At 57.1% G+C, this 17,835-nt stretch overlaps 2 protein-coding genes across 6 annotated transcripts; one reads left to right on the forward strand and one right to left on the reverse strand.

Annotated features, from left to right (window-relative positions):
• Window positions 1-130: 130 nt before the first annotated feature.
• CCDC9 (coiled-coil domain containing 9) lies at window positions 131-17,155 on the reverse strand. 5 transcript variants are annotated; one of them, XM_007997340.3, is made up of 15 exons: window positions 17,032-17,155; window positions 14,855-14,928; window positions 14,598-14,702; window positions 12,858-12,959; window positions 12,438-12,692; window positions 9,801-9,884; window positions 9,541-9,714; window positions 8,065-8,246; window positions 4,443-4,489; window positions 4,210-4,345; window positions 3,736-3,829; window positions 3,262-3,649; window positions 2,780-2,872; window positions 1,392-1,441; window positions 131-839 (listed from the first exon to the last, which is right to left on the reverse strand). In XM_007997340.3, exons 2-15 carry the CDS (start codon window positions 14,855-14,857, stop codon window positions 822-824), a joined length of 1,731 nt encoding a protein of 576 aa, XP_007995531.3. In that variant the 5' UTR covers window positions 14,858-14,928; window positions 17,032-17,155; the 3' UTR covers window positions 131-821. The 5 variants fall into 5 exon arrangements, with proteins under 5 accessions (XP_007995531.3, XP_007995532.3, XP_007995533.3 ...); XM_007997341.3 differs by lacking the exon at window positions 17,032-17,155 and adding an exon at window positions 16,051-16,211; XM_007997342.3 differs by lacking the exon at window positions 17,032-17,155 and adding an exon at window positions 15,795-16,020.
• On the forward strand, window positions 11,782-12,195 carry LOC103234934 (small ribosomal subunit protein eS26). The gene has a single exon (XM_007997338.3). It carries the CDS (start codon window positions 11,816-11,818, stop codon window positions 12,161-12,163), a length of 348 nt encoding a protein of 115 aa, XP_007995529.3. The 5' UTR covers window positions 11,782-11,815; the 3' UTR covers window positions 12,164-12,195.
• Window positions 17,156-17,835: the final 680 nt, after the last annotated feature.

Consider the following 17,835-nt stretch of genomic DNA (forward strand, 5'->3'; position numbering starts at 1 on the left):
CCGCCCCCATCCCGCAGGACCGCCCCGCGCTCTAAATCGCCCGCCTCCGACCCCGCCCCCGCCAAGCATGGTCACGCCCCCACACGGCTCCGCATCCTAGGCCCACCCCCTCCAGCCTCCGCCCAACCACCGACCGGCGGAGGTGTTAGCCCCGCCCCCGCGTTTAGCCCCATCACCTCTATCACCGCCTGCTCCTGCCACAACCCGGTTCTCTTCCCAGACCCGGACTTCATCCAGCCCAGGCGTCTACCCCGCCTCGGAGCCGGCCCCCTCGTCCCGCTCAAGCCCTGCCTGGAGCCGTACGCCGCCCTCTGCCGCAGCCAGTATCTCTCGCTGACTGTCGGACTGTCTACTCCAGCGCTCAAGCCCCGCGCGCTGCCCTCTGGCTCCCACAGTCTAGGCCGGAGTCCCTGCTCTCCTCCTCCGCGGGCTCCCGCGCGGCACCCCGACCACGCCCCCGCGGATGGCCCCGCCCCATGACCGGGGCAAGATCCCCACCCGCGCGCGCCGACCCCGCCCCCCGCCTAACTCCGCTTGTCGGAATTCCGGCCCCGCAGCTGCGGGACTCGCCGCCTCCAGCACACGCTCAGCCCCCTTTCCTGGTCGCTCAGCACCACCTCAGGCCCCGAGGTTCCACTCCGCCCCTCACCGCAATCGCGCCCCTTGTCCCAGCTCCTCCCCCACCGTCTTCTCTCTAGAGCCAAGGGGTCCAGACTAGGCTCTGGGGAAGACAGAAGACAGCCTGGAAATCCAGATAAACCCCTCCTGACGCCCCCTCCCCATCAAGGCGGGGAAGCTTCAGTCCCCTCCCAGCAGCGTCTTCAGGAATTCGGGGAGGCCTGCGGGAGGTGGGGGAGGGAAGACGGATCAGAAGGGTGAAGGAAGACTCCTTCCTCCCGCCTCTTCCAACACGGAAAAGCCCGCCAAGCACAGCGACCCAGCCTGCCCCCTCCAGAAACACAGTTCAAGGGTGAGCGGAAGCATTGCGTTTAATAAGACAAGGCTGGTGCCCGAGTAATTCAAGCCCTTCGGAAGAGTCACCGGCTATCTGCCAGGCCTCGGATGCAATCCTGGAGGCGGGAAATTCGACCCGAGCCGCCCAGGGCCTCCATGGGAGGCTAACGCGGAAGCGTCCCAGCCGTCCCGGTACCGCGACGTCCCCCGTTGGTGGGGCCTGCACCGACTACTGCCCTGGCCCCGCCCGGCTCGCAAACCCTGGCTCCTCCCCCCTTACATTTAACCCTCTCCTGGCTGGAGTGTGGCAGAAGCAGAGGACAGAGAAGCGAGGCGATGGGAGGTTAGTGCAGAGCGCGGAGGCCGCGGTCCGGCGGGCGCGGTCAGCGAGCGGCCCCCGGCGGCGGAGGGGCCGCCACCACCTTGCAGAAACGCACCCTCTGGAAGTCGGTGATCTCCGCCGTCTCCTGGCCCTCGGGGCCCGCCTCTGAGGAGAGAAGGGGCTGAGTCAGCGGAGGGAATTAGTCTTCCTACCTCCCCCCAGGCCCAGGACCACTCCCCCGCCTAGCCACGCCCCCTGCCCGTTCGAGCCCCTGCCACAGCCGGCTTGGCGCTAAGCGGTTTACACAGCCTAGACTAATCCTCTCAGCGGACCCACGCAGCAGCAAACACCCCCAGCAACATAACCCTGTTTACAATCGGGGAAAAGCGGGTGTGGTGCGCTCTGTCTCCCGACCAACACGTGGCCCAAGACAGAGCGCCTAGGCCCCCGCGCCACCCACCGCTGCAAACTGTCCTCTCCCACCCCCGCCCCGTCTCACAGCCTTCACCAACCTCCACCAAGCCAGTCCTAGAGGATCCGTCCTCCCCTTTCCTTCGCCACCGCCTGCTATTCTAACCAGTCCTTCCTCGGCTCTGCCCCCCAAATCCTAATCCCACTCTGCGGGGAGGGGAGACCATCTGAGATTCGAAATCTTACTCCTACGAAGTGTAGGTGGAGAGGGGCTCGGCCTCTTGCTCACACTTCGTCGGTCCCAAAATGCTGATGGGGTCCGCATCTCTATTCTAATTTGCCCCACTAGGTTGCACCTCAAAACTCTAATCCCAGCCACAGTTAAATCCAGTTTTCTGCCCTTGCACATCTTTTTGGCCTTTTCGAGCCAGTTCAAATTTCGAAGTCCACCTTTAGCTCCTGCCCTAGTACACCAACCCCCCGCTTTCCCCCCCCCCCCCAGACGGAGTCTCGCTCTGTCGCCCAGGTGGGAGTACAGTGGAGCGATCTCTGCTCACTGCAGCCTCCGCCTCCCAGGTTCAAGCGATCCTCCTGCCTCCCAAGCAGCTGGGATTACAGGCGCACGCCACCACGCCCAGCTAATTTTTTTATTTTAGTAAAGACGGGGTTTCACCTTCTTGGCCAGACTGGTCTGGAACTCCTGACCTCAAGTGATCTGCCCACTTCAGCCTCCCTAAGTGCTGGGATTACAGGCATGAGCCAAGGTGTCTGACCACACCCCATTACTCTTAAACCAGTGCTTTCCAAAACCCTGAGCTCCACTCCAAAATTCTAATCCTTTCCTTACCCCCCACTTCAACCTCCACCCACATACCCAATTCCTATTGGCTTGGCCCATAAAGTTGCCCCTTTGCCCCACCCCTGCCACCCAGCTCGTCTCCAATCCCTATCCCAGCTCACCCTTTTCGCCTCACCTCTATGGTCCAACTGCTCCCTACACACACTCACCCCACTCCCCCAAGCCCTCTGCCCCTCAGCCCCACAGAAAGCAGCAGCAGCAGCCTCCACCCCCTGCCCCATGCACTCCCCCACCTGGAATTGCCTCAGACCCTTCCTCTTCAGCTTTCTGGGTTCCTGGGAGGCTGGGCCCACTCTCCAGGGAGGCAGGGGCTGACTGGCCACCTCCTAGGGAAGGGGAGGCCCGGTCAAGCCCCCTTTCCCTCCTGACATCTCCCTACCCCAAGAGAGAAGGCCCAGGGGGAGTTGAAGGGGGTTCAAGGACACACCTGGGGGAATGTCATTTGAGGATGTGAACTCTTTATTGGGGAGGGAGCTCGAAGAGCTGGGGCAGGCTCTGGGAGGAGGCATTCCAAAGAAGAGCATGACCGTACAGAAGAGCATGGGCTATCCCCCAACCAACAGCCACCATGGCTATAGGACACACTGGGTCCCAGGGCCCAGCCTCCAAGGGTCCCCCATCAGCCACACCCCTCCAGGGCACGCGCACTTGTGCGCGCGCACACACACACACACACACAGCCAGCTTCATGCAGTCTCAAAAGGCCAGGCCTCACCCGGAGAGAGGGCACCAGCCGGGTGGGTGGTCCGGGGAGAATTCAGCTCCACCTCTTCACCCCAATCGGACACGGACTGGTGGCCGCTGGGTGGTGAGAAAGGGCTGGAAGGCGTGCCAGGGGCCTGGGGCTCCGGCAGGGGCTCCTCTGGACTGAAGGGGACTCCGTGGGTCTGCTCACTGCAGGGGCTCCCAGTGGGGGCGGCCTCTGGGGCTTGGTGGTCTTGGGCTGGTTCCTCCTCCTCATCACCTTCTTCCACCTCGATCTCCTCCTCCTCCTCCTCCTCCTCATCCTCACTTATGTCCTCCCATTCTTCATCCTCTTCCCCCTCGTTCTCTTCCCCCTTGTCTTCGGGAGGCTGGTGTGCAGCGGCTGGGATCTTGGGTAGCTTTGGGGACATAAGCAAGTCAGGGCAAGGCGCAGGCCCTGAGCCCCCACCCCAGGCCCATGCCCTGAACCGCGGCCCAGCCTCACCTGCGTGGATGTCTCCACAGGGGAAGTGGGCTGTGGAGCCTCAGGGGCTGGGGATGCTGCCCCCTCTTTTGTCTCCCAGCGATCATCATGGTCACTAGAGGGAACAAGGGAAGGGGTGATGCCTGGGTGGAGAGTAGACAGGAGGAAGGGCTTCCTGCTTCCACCCTCCCTAGGGAGGAGCTGCCCAGAGCACCTGGCATGTTGGAGCACTGAGGGAATGGCAGATGTGTGTCCCCAGGTGTCAAAGATAGCGGGGCAGGTGGCAGAAGAGGAGATGGGTAAGGGCAGAAAGGGGACAGATGAAGGTAAAACCAAGAGACAGATCCCAAGCCCCTCAAACCACAGACCTGCGAGATCGGGCCAAGACAAAGACAGGGACAGACAGATGTACCCACACCTTCACAGCAAGCCAAAGAAGAGGACGCCCTGTGGAGAGTCCTGGAGGTATGCAAGCCCACAGAAGGGATGCCCCACCTGTAGGCCCGGGGTGCTGCCTTGGCCTGAGGCCGACTGCTCTTTCTCCTCCTGCGGCTGCTGGCCTCAGCTCTGCGCTGGGACAGGAACTCCCCAAACGTAGGGGGCTTCGGGGGCCGGGCCCAGGCCTGGTCATCTGCAACAGAACCCAGGTATCGTCGGAAAGGGAAGGCGTGGCACACACCACCCGACTCCCAGACCGAGCCTCGGCTCATCCAAGGGCACCCACTCACCATAGCGGTGGGATGGTTCATGGGCAGGGACTGGGCCATCCTTGAACCTGGGGAAAGATAACGGATGAGCGGGCAGCTGGGGGAACACGGTAACAAGAGGATCAAGAAGATAGGAGAGGTCAGGGTCAGAAATCGGATCAGTGACAGATGGTCAACCAGACAGGGGTCACTAGAAGTAGGACAGGGCTGGGCATGGTGGCTCAAGCCTGTAATCCCAGTACTCTGGGAGGCTGAGGCAGACAGATCCCTTAAGCCCAGGAGTTGAAACCAGCCTGGTGAACATGGTGAAGCCCCACCTCTACAAAAAATACAGAAATTAGCTGGGCGTGGTGGCGCACGCCTGTAATCCCAGCTACTAGGGAGGCTGAGGAGGGAGGATTGCTTAAGCCTGGGAGGTCAAGGCTGCAGTGAGCCATGATCAAGCCACTGTACTGCAGCCTGGGTGTCAGAGGGAGACCCTATCTCAAAAAAAAATAGGACCAGGTGATGGGTGAGAGGCAAGTTTGACAGCATAGTGACAAATACAGAAAGATTCAGAATGTGGGCGCCAAAACAAAAATCTGGGGGAATCACCACAGACCCTTGCCCAAGTACATGACCCCCAACTGACTGACTTTTCCCACCAGTCTCTCTCGCCTCTCCAGCTAAGCAGGCTCTTCCACCACACCTAGCTCCTGCCTTAGGGCCTTAGCGCCTGCTCCTGAAACGTTCTTCCCACATTTTTCACTGGCTCACTCCCTCAACCTCCTTTCAGGGCTCCGCTCAGAGGCCTTCCTGAACCCCCAGCTAAGACAATATTAGGATCGGGCGTGGTGGCTCACACCTGTAATCCCAACACTTTGGGACACCAGATGGGTGGATCACCTGAGACCAGGAGTTTGAGACCAGGGTGAAACCCCATGTCTACTAAAAATACAAAAATTAGGCCGGGCGCAGGTGGCTCACGCCTGTAATCCCAGCACTTTGGGAGGCCGAGGTGGGCGGATCATGAGGTCAGGAGATAGAGATCCTCCTGGCTAACACGGTGAAACCCTGTCTCTACTAAAAATACAAAAAATTAGCCAAGCGTGGTGGCAGGCACCTGTAGTCCCAGCTATTCGGGAGGCTGAGGCAGGAGAATGGCATGAACCTGAGAGGCAGAGCTTGCAGTGAGGCGAGATCACACCACTGCACTCTAGCCTGGGCAACACAGCAAGACTCAGTCTCAAAAAAAAAGAAAATATTATTATTATTATTATTACACAGATTATCTAAGTCTAAAATTCTAATCTCCACCCTGGCTGCTTACTCTGCTTCATTGTCCTTCCGGGCCTGACATTAGACCTCTTCATTACCCACCTTGCCCACTACATTCTTAGTTCCACCAAGGCAGAAATATTTTGTTTGCTGCTGTATCACCTAGAACCTTCTATGACATAGGGGGGACTCAAATATATGCTGATGAAAGCAAGACACCATGCATTTTTTTTTTTCTTAGAGATAGGGTCTTGCTCTGTGGTCCAGGCTGGAGTGCAGTGGCATCATAACGGCTCACTGCAAACCTCCTGGGTTCAAGCAGTCCTCCAGCCTCGGCCTCCTAACGTGCTGGGATTGTGGGGATTATAAACGTGAGCCACTGCGCCTGGCCCACACACACTTTTTTTTTTTTTTTTTTTTTTTTTGAGACGGAGTCTCGCTGTTTCACCCAGGCTGGAGTGCAGTGGCACGATCTCGGTTCACTGCAAGCTCCGCCTCCCGGGTTCACACCATTCTCCTGCCTTAGCCTCCCGAGTAGCTGGGACTACAGGCGCCCGCCACCACATCTGACTAATTTTTTGTATTTTTAGTAGAGACAGGGTATTACCATGTTAGCCAGGATGGTCTCCATCTCCTGACCTCGTTCGTGATCTGCCCGCCTCGGCCTCCCAAAGTCCTGGGATTACAGGCAGGAGCCACTGCGTCCCGCCATTTTTTGAATTTCTGGTAGAGACGGGGTTTCACCGTGTTGGCCAGGATGGTCTTGATCTCCTGACCTCATGATCCACCTGCCTCGGCCTCCCAAAGTGCTGGGATTACAGACGTGAACCACTGCACCCAGCCCACACACACATTATTAATCAGACTTGTTGCAAACTGTTTTTGGGACACACAAGAAAAACAAATACTTTCTCACTGTGAACACTGAGAACATCTCCCCAAAAGTCCAGCTGCCTCCTCCTTAGGAAGATCAGCTATAGTATCTGAGCAAAATATTTCTCACACTTGCACAGGCTTAGCTCACAATCCACAACAGAATGCTTCCCGACCACCGGGCAGACAAAATCCTTCTCCTTAGCCAAAGCCAAAACACAGTTATAGGTGAATGAAAACTTTCAACACAGGAAAGAATGGGAGATGAGGTAAAACCTAAAGTTGCTGATCTTTAAATACTGCCATTTATTGGCTCTTCCTGAACCTTCTCCTTCTTGGCTATGGAAGTTGGTCCCCATGACGACGATGTGATGAGGGCTTTAAGTCTGATGAATCGGGGGACAGAGTCAAACTTGAGGTTAACAATGCCACTGGGGTAAGGTGGTGGTGCCAGGTGCGGTGGCTCACACCTGTAATCTCAGCACTTTGGGAGATTCAGGTGGGCAAATCATGAGGTCAGGAGTTCAAGACCAGCCAGGCCAACATGGTGAAACCCTGTCTCTACCAAAAATACAAAAATTAGTTGGATGTGGTGGCAGGCACCTGTAATTCCAGCTACACGGGAGGCTGAGGCAGGAGAATCGCTTGAACCCAGGAGGCAGAGGTTGCAGTGAGCCGAGATCACATCACTATACTCCAGCCCAAGCAACACTGCGAGACTCCATCTCCAAAGAAAAAAAAAAGAAGAAGAAGAAGGTGATGGTGGGGCATGGAAAGACGTTCAGGAATCTGTGTTGGTGGGGATAGGTCAGAGGCTGGCGGGAGGATGCAAAGGTCTAATCGCTGTTAAACAGCCTTCACACCCTCCCTGCATTGGAACTGACATCCCTGCAGCCACCGGTGTTCTTATCCACTGGAGTGGGCAGAGCGTACTTCCCTGCCCCAGTGAGATGGAGTGTGCTGGCAAAAACGACTGGCAAGTGTGCCCGCTTGTGCATCTGCCCATGTCAGGGCAAGCGCTCCCCAGGCAGCTGCTGCCCTCAGCCTGGATAGCAGAATGAACACCCTGGCGCAGAATGAGTTCACCCTGCCGCAAGGAGCCAAGCCCAGTGGGACCCACAGCTTAGCATCCAGCCTGGATCAGATGAGCCCAGCACACCCGTGCATACAGAAGAAATCCTCTCACCCCAGCTGCTCAGGAGGCTAAGGCAGGAGAATTGCTTGAACCCAGGAGGCAGAGGTTTCAGTGAGCTGAGATCGCGCCACTGCACTCCATCTAGCCTGGGCGGCAGAGCAAGACTCTGTCTCCAAAAAAAAAAAAAAAAAAAAGAAAAACAGAAGTGCTCTCACATGCTGCCGTGCTGCTGAGCTCCGGCAGCTGGTCCACAGCATCTCAGGATATAGCAGTCACTCACTCATACAAAGCAGGAGAAACCAGAGAGAGGCACAGGACTTAGAAGTCAGGGCCAAGGTCAAGGTGCCACACGGGGAGGGCAGTGGGGAGGAGACTCACATCCCATCAGTCTTCTCGGCGTCCCACTCGCGCCGCCACTGGCCAGTGGGTTTGCGGTGCCTCTGCAGCCGCTCCTGGTCGATCTTCTCCCTCTCCTGCTTCCAGCGCAGGTACTCCGACCGCTCCCGGCCCGTCATGGACAACGTCATGTCTCCAGCACTGCCCAGGCCAGCTCGGCGGCCCTGCCCCCCAGCCCAGGGGGAGTCAGGGCACTGTCCCACACCCCCCCCCACCCCTAAGCCCCAGGGCACATCCACTTGCTCAGGGTCACACAGGGAAGCAGTGACAAGGCAGAGATCACAACCAAGTAGGCTCAGGTGGCACCTCCTCAGAGAGGCCCTCTCAGATCTGTAGCATCCCTCTGTCCCCTCAGCTGCTGGATTTTTCTCCACAACACTTGGCAGGACCTCACATCTTGCTATATTTTCATTCACTCAGCTCCCACCAATAGAAACCTCATCAAGGAAGGGGCTCTGCCTCAAAACTCTTATCCCGCTGGGCGTGGTGGCTCACGCCTGTAATCCCAGCACTTTGGGAGGCCGAGGCGGGCGGATCACAAGGTCAGGAGATTAAGACCATCCTGGCTAACATGGTAAAACCCTATCTCTACTAAAAATACAAAAAATTAGCCGGGCATGCGGCTACTCCCAGCTACTCAGGAGGCTGAGGCAGGAGAATGGTGTGAACCCAGGAGGCGGAGCTTGCAGTGAGCCAAGATGGCGCCACTGCACTCCAGCCTGGGCGACAGAGCGAGACTCCGTCTCAAAAAAAAAAAAAAAAATACTGTTAGTAACAAGAAAACCCTCAAACATACCACAAAGCTGTAACAACTAGAGCAGCGTGGTACTGACAGAAGAACCAACAGACGAACAATTTGGGGGTCGACCACCAAGTGCAAGGACACTGCCCCTCCCTCCTCTTCTAGGTCAGGTCCCCACCCCTCACACAGCACCTGCCACATGGTAGGTGCCTCATAAATGCTGATGTCATTAACAATGAGGGGAGATTTGCCTTAGCAGGAAACAAAACATACCACAAATCCTTAATAATTAAAATCCTGGCCAAGCATGGTGGCTCACACCTGTAATCCCAGCATTTTGGGAGGCCGAGGCAGGTAGATTACTTAAGGTCAGGAGTTGCGAAGACCAGCCTGGCCAACATGGTGAAACCCCATCTCTACTGAAAATACGAAAAAATTAGCCAGGCATGGTGATACTCGCCTATAATCTCAGCTACTTGGGAGGCTGAGTCAGAAGAATTGCTTCAACCCGGGAGGTAAAGGTTGCAGTGAGCCGAGATGGCGCCACTGCACTCCAGAATGGGTGACAGAGCAAGACTCCGTCTCAATGAAAAAAAAAGTCCTGTGCTACGGCACAAAAAAGGAGAGGCCCCATGGCCCTGATCTGTCTGGTTCCTGCTGCGCAGTCCCCATCATAGCCCTGACAGCCCCGGGGTGTCCTCACCGCCAGCACCCACCTGCCGCTCGTGCTCGAGGCCACAGCGCACCCGCTCAAAGTCAGGGCCCCCCCAGTTGCGACCATGCCGGCGGCTGTCCTCCCGGCGGTCCCGCTCAGATTCCTCCAGGGGCCCACTGCGTCGCCGGGGATCATCCAGGAAGTTCCGCACCGGGTTGGGTTCAAGCACCCCTTCCTGCAGGCAGCAGAGCAGAGGATTGACACCGGCTCCCTGCAGCCCAGGGAGCTGGGCCCCGCCACGGGGACACCCGCACCACTGACCCGCTGGTTGCGCTCGTATTCGGCGATCTTCTCCATCTCCTCGTTCATCTTCTCAATGTTCTGTCTGCGCCGCTCCTCCCACTCCTGGGGGGATAAAGATAGAGATACCCAGTTTCAGGGAGAACCATTAGGCCGCCCGTGCAGGAGAGGGGCTGCCCAGCAGGCCTGAGGCTCCTCTCCTCGGACTGGTCTGCTGGTGTCTGAGCATTTGCTCTCAGCATGCTCCGTGCTCAGGGTCAGTAGTGAACTATGAGGCTGGTTGGTCAGGCCTAGTCTATGCAAACAACACAGTATATACTGCACTGGCTTTCCTATGGGGGGGTCTGGAATTTCAGTACATACTAGACGGAAGGAGCCTGCGTTCAAAACCAGCCTCCAGGCTGACATGTTGACTTAAACCTCTAATCCAAGCACGTTGCGAGGCCAAGGCAGGAGGATTGCTTGAGTCCACGAGTTCAAGGCCAGACTAGGCAACATAGCAAGACCCTGTCTCTACAAAAAATTTTAAACGTGGCCGGGGGTGGTGGCTCACGCCTGTAATACCAGCACTTTGGGAGGCCCAGGCAGGTGGATCACAAGGTCAGGAGATTGAGACCATCCGGGCTAACAGAGTGAAACCTCGTCTCTACTAAAAATACAAAAAAAAAAAAAACAATAAGATGGGCGTGGTGGCAGGCACCTGTAGTCCCAGCTACTTGGGAGGCTGAGGCAGGAGAATGGCGTGAACCTGGGAGGTGGAGCTTACAGTGAGCCAAGATCACGCCACTGCACTCTAGCATAGGCAACAGAGCGAGACTCCGTCTCAAACACAAAAAAGCAGGAACCTGGGTCCCTGAGTGACATCATGGAGCAGGGCCTCACCCCCTGGACCACCCACCTCCCTGCAGGGCTCAGCATACAAAAACTCCTACTCTACTTAGGTCGTGAGATTTTTGGCATCTTTCTGTGACAGCAGCTTGGCATGCCCAATTTAAGTCTAATTCTTTTTTTTTTTTTGAGACAGAATTTCACTCTTGTTGTCCAGGCTGGCGTACAACGGCGTGATCTCAGCTCACTGCAACCTCTGCCTCCCAGGTTCAAGCACTTCTCCTGCCTCAGCCTCCTGAGTAGCTGAGATAACAGGCGTGTGCCACCATGCCTGGCTCATTTTTTGTATTTTTAGTAGAGACAGGGTTTCACCATGTTGGCCAGGCTGGTCTCGAACTCCTGACTTCAGGTGATCTGCCCACCTTGGCCTCCTGAAGTGTTGAGATTACAGGTGTGAGCCACCGCACCCAGCTTTTTTTTTTCTGATATGGAGTCTCACTCTGTCACCCAGACTGGAGTGCAGTGGCACCATCTCAGCTCACTGTGACCTCCGCCTCCCAGGTTCAAATGATCCTCCTGCCTCAACCTCCCAAGTAGCTGGGATGACAGGTGCCCACCACCACGCCCGGCTAATTTTTGAATCTTCTTATTCCCGTGTAAATGCCAGAACCAGAAGCTCACAGGGGAAGTGAGCTGCCCAAGGACAGGTAACTCACAGAACCAGGTTCAACCCATGTCCATGGTGGGCTGTCCGTCACTCAGCTAGACGCCTGACACCCCGCTGACCTGCACGTCATGGGTGAGTGAGGCAGTTACAGTAAGATCACTGCTCCCCACAAACAAAGCCGGGGACCAACACAAACACAGAAACAGAATGCCACACAGAGCCTGTGCCCACAAGCACACCAGACAGAGACAGCCCACCAGACACACACAGAGCCAGAAAGGCAGGAGAGGTGAGGACAGAGGATGAGCGGGCAAGCATGCACCAGAAAGCCAGAAAAAGGGAGACAAAGAGCGAGCGACAGAGGACACGCAGCACTAGGTGTTGCAGGAGAGGGGAGGGAAGGAAGGCGAGGAGGAATGAGAAGAGGGGGAGCATGGGCAGGAGAGAAAGAGACGAGGAACATGCGAGCTCTGGGCGTGAGGAGAGAGGGAAGGAACAGGAGGAAATAGAAGAGGGAGTGCAGTCGGTCCGTACGTCCAAAATGACAAAGAAAAGAAGGAACAACGGTCGTGCCAAAAAGGGCCGCGGCCATGTGCAGCCTATTCGCTGCACTAACTGTGCCCGATGCGTGCCCAAGGACAAGGCCATTAAGAAATTCGTCATTCGAAACATAGTGGAGGCCGCAGCGGTCAGGGACATTTCTGAAGCGAGCGTCTTTGATGCCTATGTGCTTCCCAAGCTGTATGTGAAGCTGCATTACTGTGTGAGTTGTGCAATTCACAGCAAAGTAGTCAGGAATCGATCTCGTGAAGCCCGCAAGGACCGAACACCCCCTCCCCGATTTAGACCTGCGGGTGCTGCCCCACGTCCCCCACCAAAACCCATGTAAGGAGCTGAGTCCTTAAAGACTGAGACAGACTATTCTCTGGAGAAAAATAAAATGGAAATTGTACTTAAAAAAAAAAAAAAAAAAAAAAAAGAAGAGGGAGAGCAGGAGGAGGAGGAGGTGGTAAAGGAAGAGAGAAACACAGACAGATGCAGACACTCGGAGACAGATGCCGAAAGATGGACATACAGGACAACTGTGCATTTGAGAGGAGGAACAGACAGAAACAGACAACAGAGAACCTCAGCCAGGGCTCCAGGTGCTGCCTAGCTCCTACCTTAGATTTACGGTCAGAGATTGAGGTGTCTCCAGCTCCAGAGAGGTGAGGGGAACCCCGGCCCCGGCCCCTCCGGCCACGGCCCCCAGCTCCTCCTCCTCCTCGAGGCTGCTCCCCAGGACTTCCCTCCCAGCTGCGCGATGCTCGGCCCATGCCAGCCCGGCCTCCCTGCTGTGGAGGAGTCCGGCCCCCCTTGCTGGCCCCTGGGGGCCGATGGGTCCCAGGAGACCTCCGGGAAGGACCCAGGTTCTTCTCCTGGAAGAGGGGAGATGGGGAAAATACAGTCACTGGGGCAGGCAGGCATGCGGCCAGGATGGAGGCCACCCACTGGTGCAGGACAGCTGGGGGCTCCTGGGTCCCAGGCCTCAACCCTCTGCCCCTCCCCATCCCCAGGATCCCTAACCCCAGTGATGAGCTCACCGACTCCACTGCCACATTTTCCTTCTCCACTGAGCGGCCCTTTCGGGGAGCTGTGACCGCGACTCCCTCAAGTTCAGCTTTCTTACGGTCTTCCTCAATCTCCTAGGAACAGACACCCGGGGTAGGGAAGCGTCAGGTGCCCTGACCGCCAGACAGCCTCCCACAGACCCCTGATCTCCGACTAAGTCTGGCCCCAGCCCAGGCCTCTCTCCTGGGCTCTGGACAAGAAGGCCACTCATATCCCTCAAACCCCATCACGTTGCTGCCCCACTCAAAACGCTCCTGTGGTGCCCATCTCTGAGTAAGAGCCTTCCCCATATCCTGTGGGACCCGTGGGGTCTGGCCTTGGTACCTCCCTGACCTCATCTCTCACCCTCTGCCCCCCGATCACTCTGGCTTCCTTGCTATTCCCAGAACACATCCAGCTCAAACCTGCCTCGGGGGCTTTGCACCAGCAGCTCCCTCTGCCAGGAACACTTTTCCCAGAGATCTTTCAACCCCTCACCTCCTGCAGGTCTCTGCTCCAATGCTGCCTTCTGGTGAGGCTTTCCCTGAGCACCCTATGGAAACCAGCTCCCTGCCACCCTCTCTGATCTCATCCCATTTGCACCCAGCACCGTGTGCGTCTTGCTCACTGTCTGCTTCCTCCACTACAGCAGAATCTGCCTGGAACAGGAATGTCGGTCCGCTTTCAGTGATGTATGTCACTGACATGTATCCCAAGTCTAGAACGTTGCCTGGCCCACAAGGGAAATTCAATATGCCTTTTATAAAATGAATGAATTCATGAAGAATGAATAAATGAAACCCATGCCTCCCCCCAGATCCCATCTCAGGGACAGCCACACCACCTACTCAGCGGCCTTGTCCTAAATCCTCCCTCTTCCTCCCCCTGCCCCCAACTGCTCTTTAGTAACTGAGTTCCTCTCAACAGCCCTGCCCTGAGCCAGGTACCTCCTCTCCTACTAGGGTTCCAGCCCCAGCTTCCTCCTCGGTCACTGGGCTCCAGTATCACCTCCTCCCACCCACCACCACACAGCACCCAGAGGCGTCTTCCTAAAGAACTATTCTGACGGGTCCCACCCCTGCTCAAGGCTCTCCCTGGTTCCCCAGCGCCCTCAGGACAAAGTTCAAACTCAGCCTGGTGGCATTCAGGGCCCCGCACAGCCTAGTCCCTGCCGACCTGCCCAGGTCAATTCTCTCCTAACCAACCCTCCAACTTGAAGCTCCAAGCTCTCTCTCGCTTCCAACATTTGCACAAACTGTTCTCTCTGCCTGAAACATGTTCCCCTCTCCTTCTCAACTGGTTATTGTCTACTCACCACTCAAGCCTCAAAGTCCACTCCTCCAGGAAACCCTTCCTGATATCCCCAAGGCTGGGCAGGAGCCTCCTCCGGACTCCCACAGACCCCTGGATTTCCTGATTCCAGACTTGTCCACTCTGGGACATCCCTGACTAGACAGTGGACCCTGGAGGGGTAGGCCTGGGTCTGTCTCAGTCACAGCTGTATCCCTAGCACCACACAGCACCGGGGCTGGTATGGTAAAGATCTTGGGGAACACTTGTGAACAAATGAATGAATGAATGAATAATGGAATGAAAGAAGGGATGTCAGGCTAAGCCTTTGGCTTTTATCCTGACAGTGATGGGGAGCTATGAAAAGGTTTTAAGGGAGAGGTGAGAAAAACTCACTGCGGGGAAGAGAGGGGATGGGGTCTCCCAGGGCGGGGCTAGGGCACCTGGTAGCGCCGGATGAGGGCCTCATTCTTCCGCCGAAGAGCCTCGATCCTCTTGTCCAACTCAGCATCCTTCTCCTCCTTTGATTTCAAATCGAGTGTGGCTGCCTGAGACCGGGAGGCAGTTGAGGGATGGAAGGAAAAACCTCCATCCATACCAGGGATTTTCCCTGGGGTCTGAGAGTCTGCCCCCCTGGATCCCATTCTCCCAAGCCCCCTTCCCCAAAACTGAGATTCTAGAGACCCACTTTCAGCCTCACCATTTCGCTGGCTCGGTGGGGTCAAGATCCCAGCAAACCTCCCCTGCAGAATCTAGACACAGCACTGAGGGTTCCTGGGGGCAGAGGAAAAAGAAGGACTAAGGCCAATGGCCCCCAATCTACTTCGTCCTCTAAAATACTGGGGGCTCCTCATAGCCATACACAAAAAAAAACCTGTACCACAAGAGAATTCTAGCCCTCACTCTCCCTCCCTTCAACTGCCAGCTCTACCTTCTCCATAGAAATTAAGATGGGCTGGGTGTGGTGGCTCACGCCTGTAATCCCAGCACTTTGGGAGGCCCAGACGGGAGGATTACGAGGTCAGGAGATCGAAACCATACTGGCTAACAGGGTGAAACCCCATCTCTACTAAAAAAAAATACAAAAAAATTAGCCAGGCAGGCCGGGTGTGGTGGCTCACGCCTGTAATCCCAGCACTTTGGGAGGCCGAGATGGGCGGATCACAAGGTCAGGAGATCGAGACTATCCCGGATAACACGGTGAAACTCCATCTCTACTAAAAATACAAAAATTAGCCGGGCGTGGTGGCGGGCGCCTGTAGTCCCGGCTACAGGCTGAGGCAGAATGGCGTGAACCCGGGAAGGCAGAGCTTGCAGTGAGCCGAGATCGCGCCACTGCACTCCAGCCTGAGCAACAGAGCGAGACTCCGTCCCAAAAAAAAAAAAAGAAAGAAATTAAGACTCAGCCCTTTCATGATCTTTGTGGACTCACCCAGTTCCCATGTAAACAATCTAGTGAAACCCACCTTGGGGATATTCTGGCCCCCACCCACTACTTAAGTATCCAACACTGCTCTCCTCCAAACGCAGATTCTAGTCCAGCCTGCATACCCTGTGGTATGAGTGCCAGCCCGGTTCCCTATCGAGAGTTCCAACTACAACCCCTCCAACCAGCCTGCACAAGAAAGTTCCAGACCCACCTCCCTGTGCTCATCCTGGTGCCTCTCATATTCAGGCGAATATTCTAGCTCCGCCAGGTAAGGTTCAGAAACATTCCTAATCCCACTCTCAAAGAAAGTCTGAACCCCACTCTTATTGGCTGCCCAAGTTTTCAGAGAACACGCCAAGCCCACACCTTCCCCAGGGACTTCCTAGTCCCGGTCTTCAGCACCCTAAGGAAGCTCAACAGCCTCCCGCCTCCCCCGAAAGGATTCTGTACACAGGCCCAGAACTCACTGGCGAGGCTTCCTGGAACTGGCTTTTTGCCCCACTGAATACTCCACCAGCCCTAACAAGGACAAAAATACCCAGGCCCGCCCCAGATTTTCTGTGCAAAGCTCCAGCCTCAATCCAGCTGGGAATGCTAGGGCCACTTCCCCGACATCCTGGAAACCGCTCTAGCCCCGCCCCAACCCATGGGCCATTAATCTAGCCCCCCTCCCGACTTTCTCCAAGGCAACAGCCCAGACCCACCCCTCCCATCTCTTATTATTATTATTCCAGCCCCGCCTCCGGCCTTCCCAGTCAACCCTCTGGCCCCGCCTCCGATTGGCCTGGCCAACTTCCTGGACACGCCCCCTGACTCCCTCCCACACCTCGTTACGTCAGCATCTGGCCCCACCCGTGGCTTCCCCAGGGTTCTGGCTCAGCTCCCCGCTTCCCCGCCAACGCTCTGGCCGCGCCTGTGGCTCAGACGAAACTTTCTGGCTCCACCCCCAGCATTCCCCGCCAGCTCCCTGGCCCCGCCCCCTGGCTCCCCACTATAAAGTGGCCCCGCCCCGGCACGCGTCAGCCTCTGGGTCCGCCCCCAACGTCCCGGCCAACAATCTGGACCCACTTCCAGTCGGGCAAAACTTTCTGGCCCCGCCCACAGCGCTTCCGCCGGGCATCGGAGCCCCGCCACACAGCTGTCCAAGCAACATATGGCCCCGCCCACAGTCCAGCCACAACTTTTAGGTCCCGCCCACAGCCGCCGGCCCAGGCTCGGGCCCCGCCCCGCCTCGCCCCGGCCCTACCCACCCCCCTCCAACGGCCAGCCGCGCCAGCGCCCCTCCAGCTTCCCATGTGGGCGTCCTGTCCCCGCCCCCCGCAGAGTACTCCGACCCCGCCCCCGCCGGCGGCTCCCCACCCCGCCCACGCCTGTTCGTGCTCCCCGCCACGTGGAGCTTCAGGCCCCGCCTTCTCTGGGCGCGCTCCCGGCCCCCTCCCCCCGGTCACCTGTCCCGGAGACCCCGCGGCGTCTGCGACTCCAGCTCCGTCGGCCTCTGCGTCCGCAGCTCCCGGGCCACGCGCGTCACTTCCTGCCCGCACCACGTGAGGCAGAGAAATAAAGAGGGTCACTTCCGGTCCTGTGGGACCGTTTCCGGGAGCCTTAAAGGGGCCGCGTCTCCGCAGTGGAGGTGGGATCGGGGCCACCTGGCCCCCCGGGTGTTCTGGAAGCTCATCCAATTTCCTTCTGCCTGAATTACCAACTTCCAGGAAAAGGAGACACCGTCCTCACTCCCTGGCCTCTACCTCTTTCTTCAAGCTGTTTCCGCCTCCAGCCCCTCATTCCTGGTTTCTGTGAGTAGATGCCAAGCATTGGGCACTGACGCCTGGAAGGCTGACCTGGTTCGAGCCCCTCGTGCCAATGAAACCTAAGAGTTCGCTTTAGAAGCTTCAGATGTTCAACCGGCGGGGGGCGGCTCACACTTTCTAATCCCAGAACCTTGGGAGGCCGAGGCGGGCGGATCACCTGAGGTCACAAGTTCGAGATCAGCCTGGCCAACATTGTGAAATCCCATCTCTACCAAAAAATTAGCCGGTTGTGGTGGCGCGCGGCTGTAACCCCAGCAACTTGGGAGGCTGAAGCAGGAGAATCGCTTGAACCGGGGAGGCAGAGGTTTCAGTGAACCGAGATCATGCCACCGCACCCAGCCTAGACGACAGAGCGTACTCCTTCTCAAAAATAAATTAAAATGCCGGCCGGGATGGCTCACGCTTGTAAGCCCAGCACTTTGGGAGGCCGAGGAGGGCGGATCA

Source organism: Chlorocebus sabaeus, chromosome 6, assembly GCF_047675955.1.
Source record: "Chlorocebus sabaeus isolate Y175 chromosome 6, mChlSab1.0.hap1, whole genome shotgun sequence".
Taxonomy (NCBI): Eukaryota; Metazoa; Chordata; class Mammalia; order Primates; family Cercopithecidae; genus Chlorocebus; species Chlorocebus sabaeus.

Bases quoted from the DNA above. Each gene is read 5' to 3' on its own strand.
- LOC103234934 (XM_007997338.3), top strand. From the start codon at position 11,816: ATGACAAAGAAAAGAAGGAACAACGGTCGTGCCAAAAAGGGCCGCGGC.
- CCDC9 (XM_007997340.3), bottom strand. The intron at 12,960-14,597 runs GTGCCCTAGCCC...GTCTGTTCCTAG, and splicing joins CCCTCATCCGGCGCTACCAG to GAGATTGAGGAAGACCGTAA. The intron at 8,247-9,540 runs GTGGGTGCTGGC...GCTGGGGGGCAG, and splicing joins GCCTCGAGCACGAGCGGCAG to GGCCGCCGAGCTGGCCTGGG.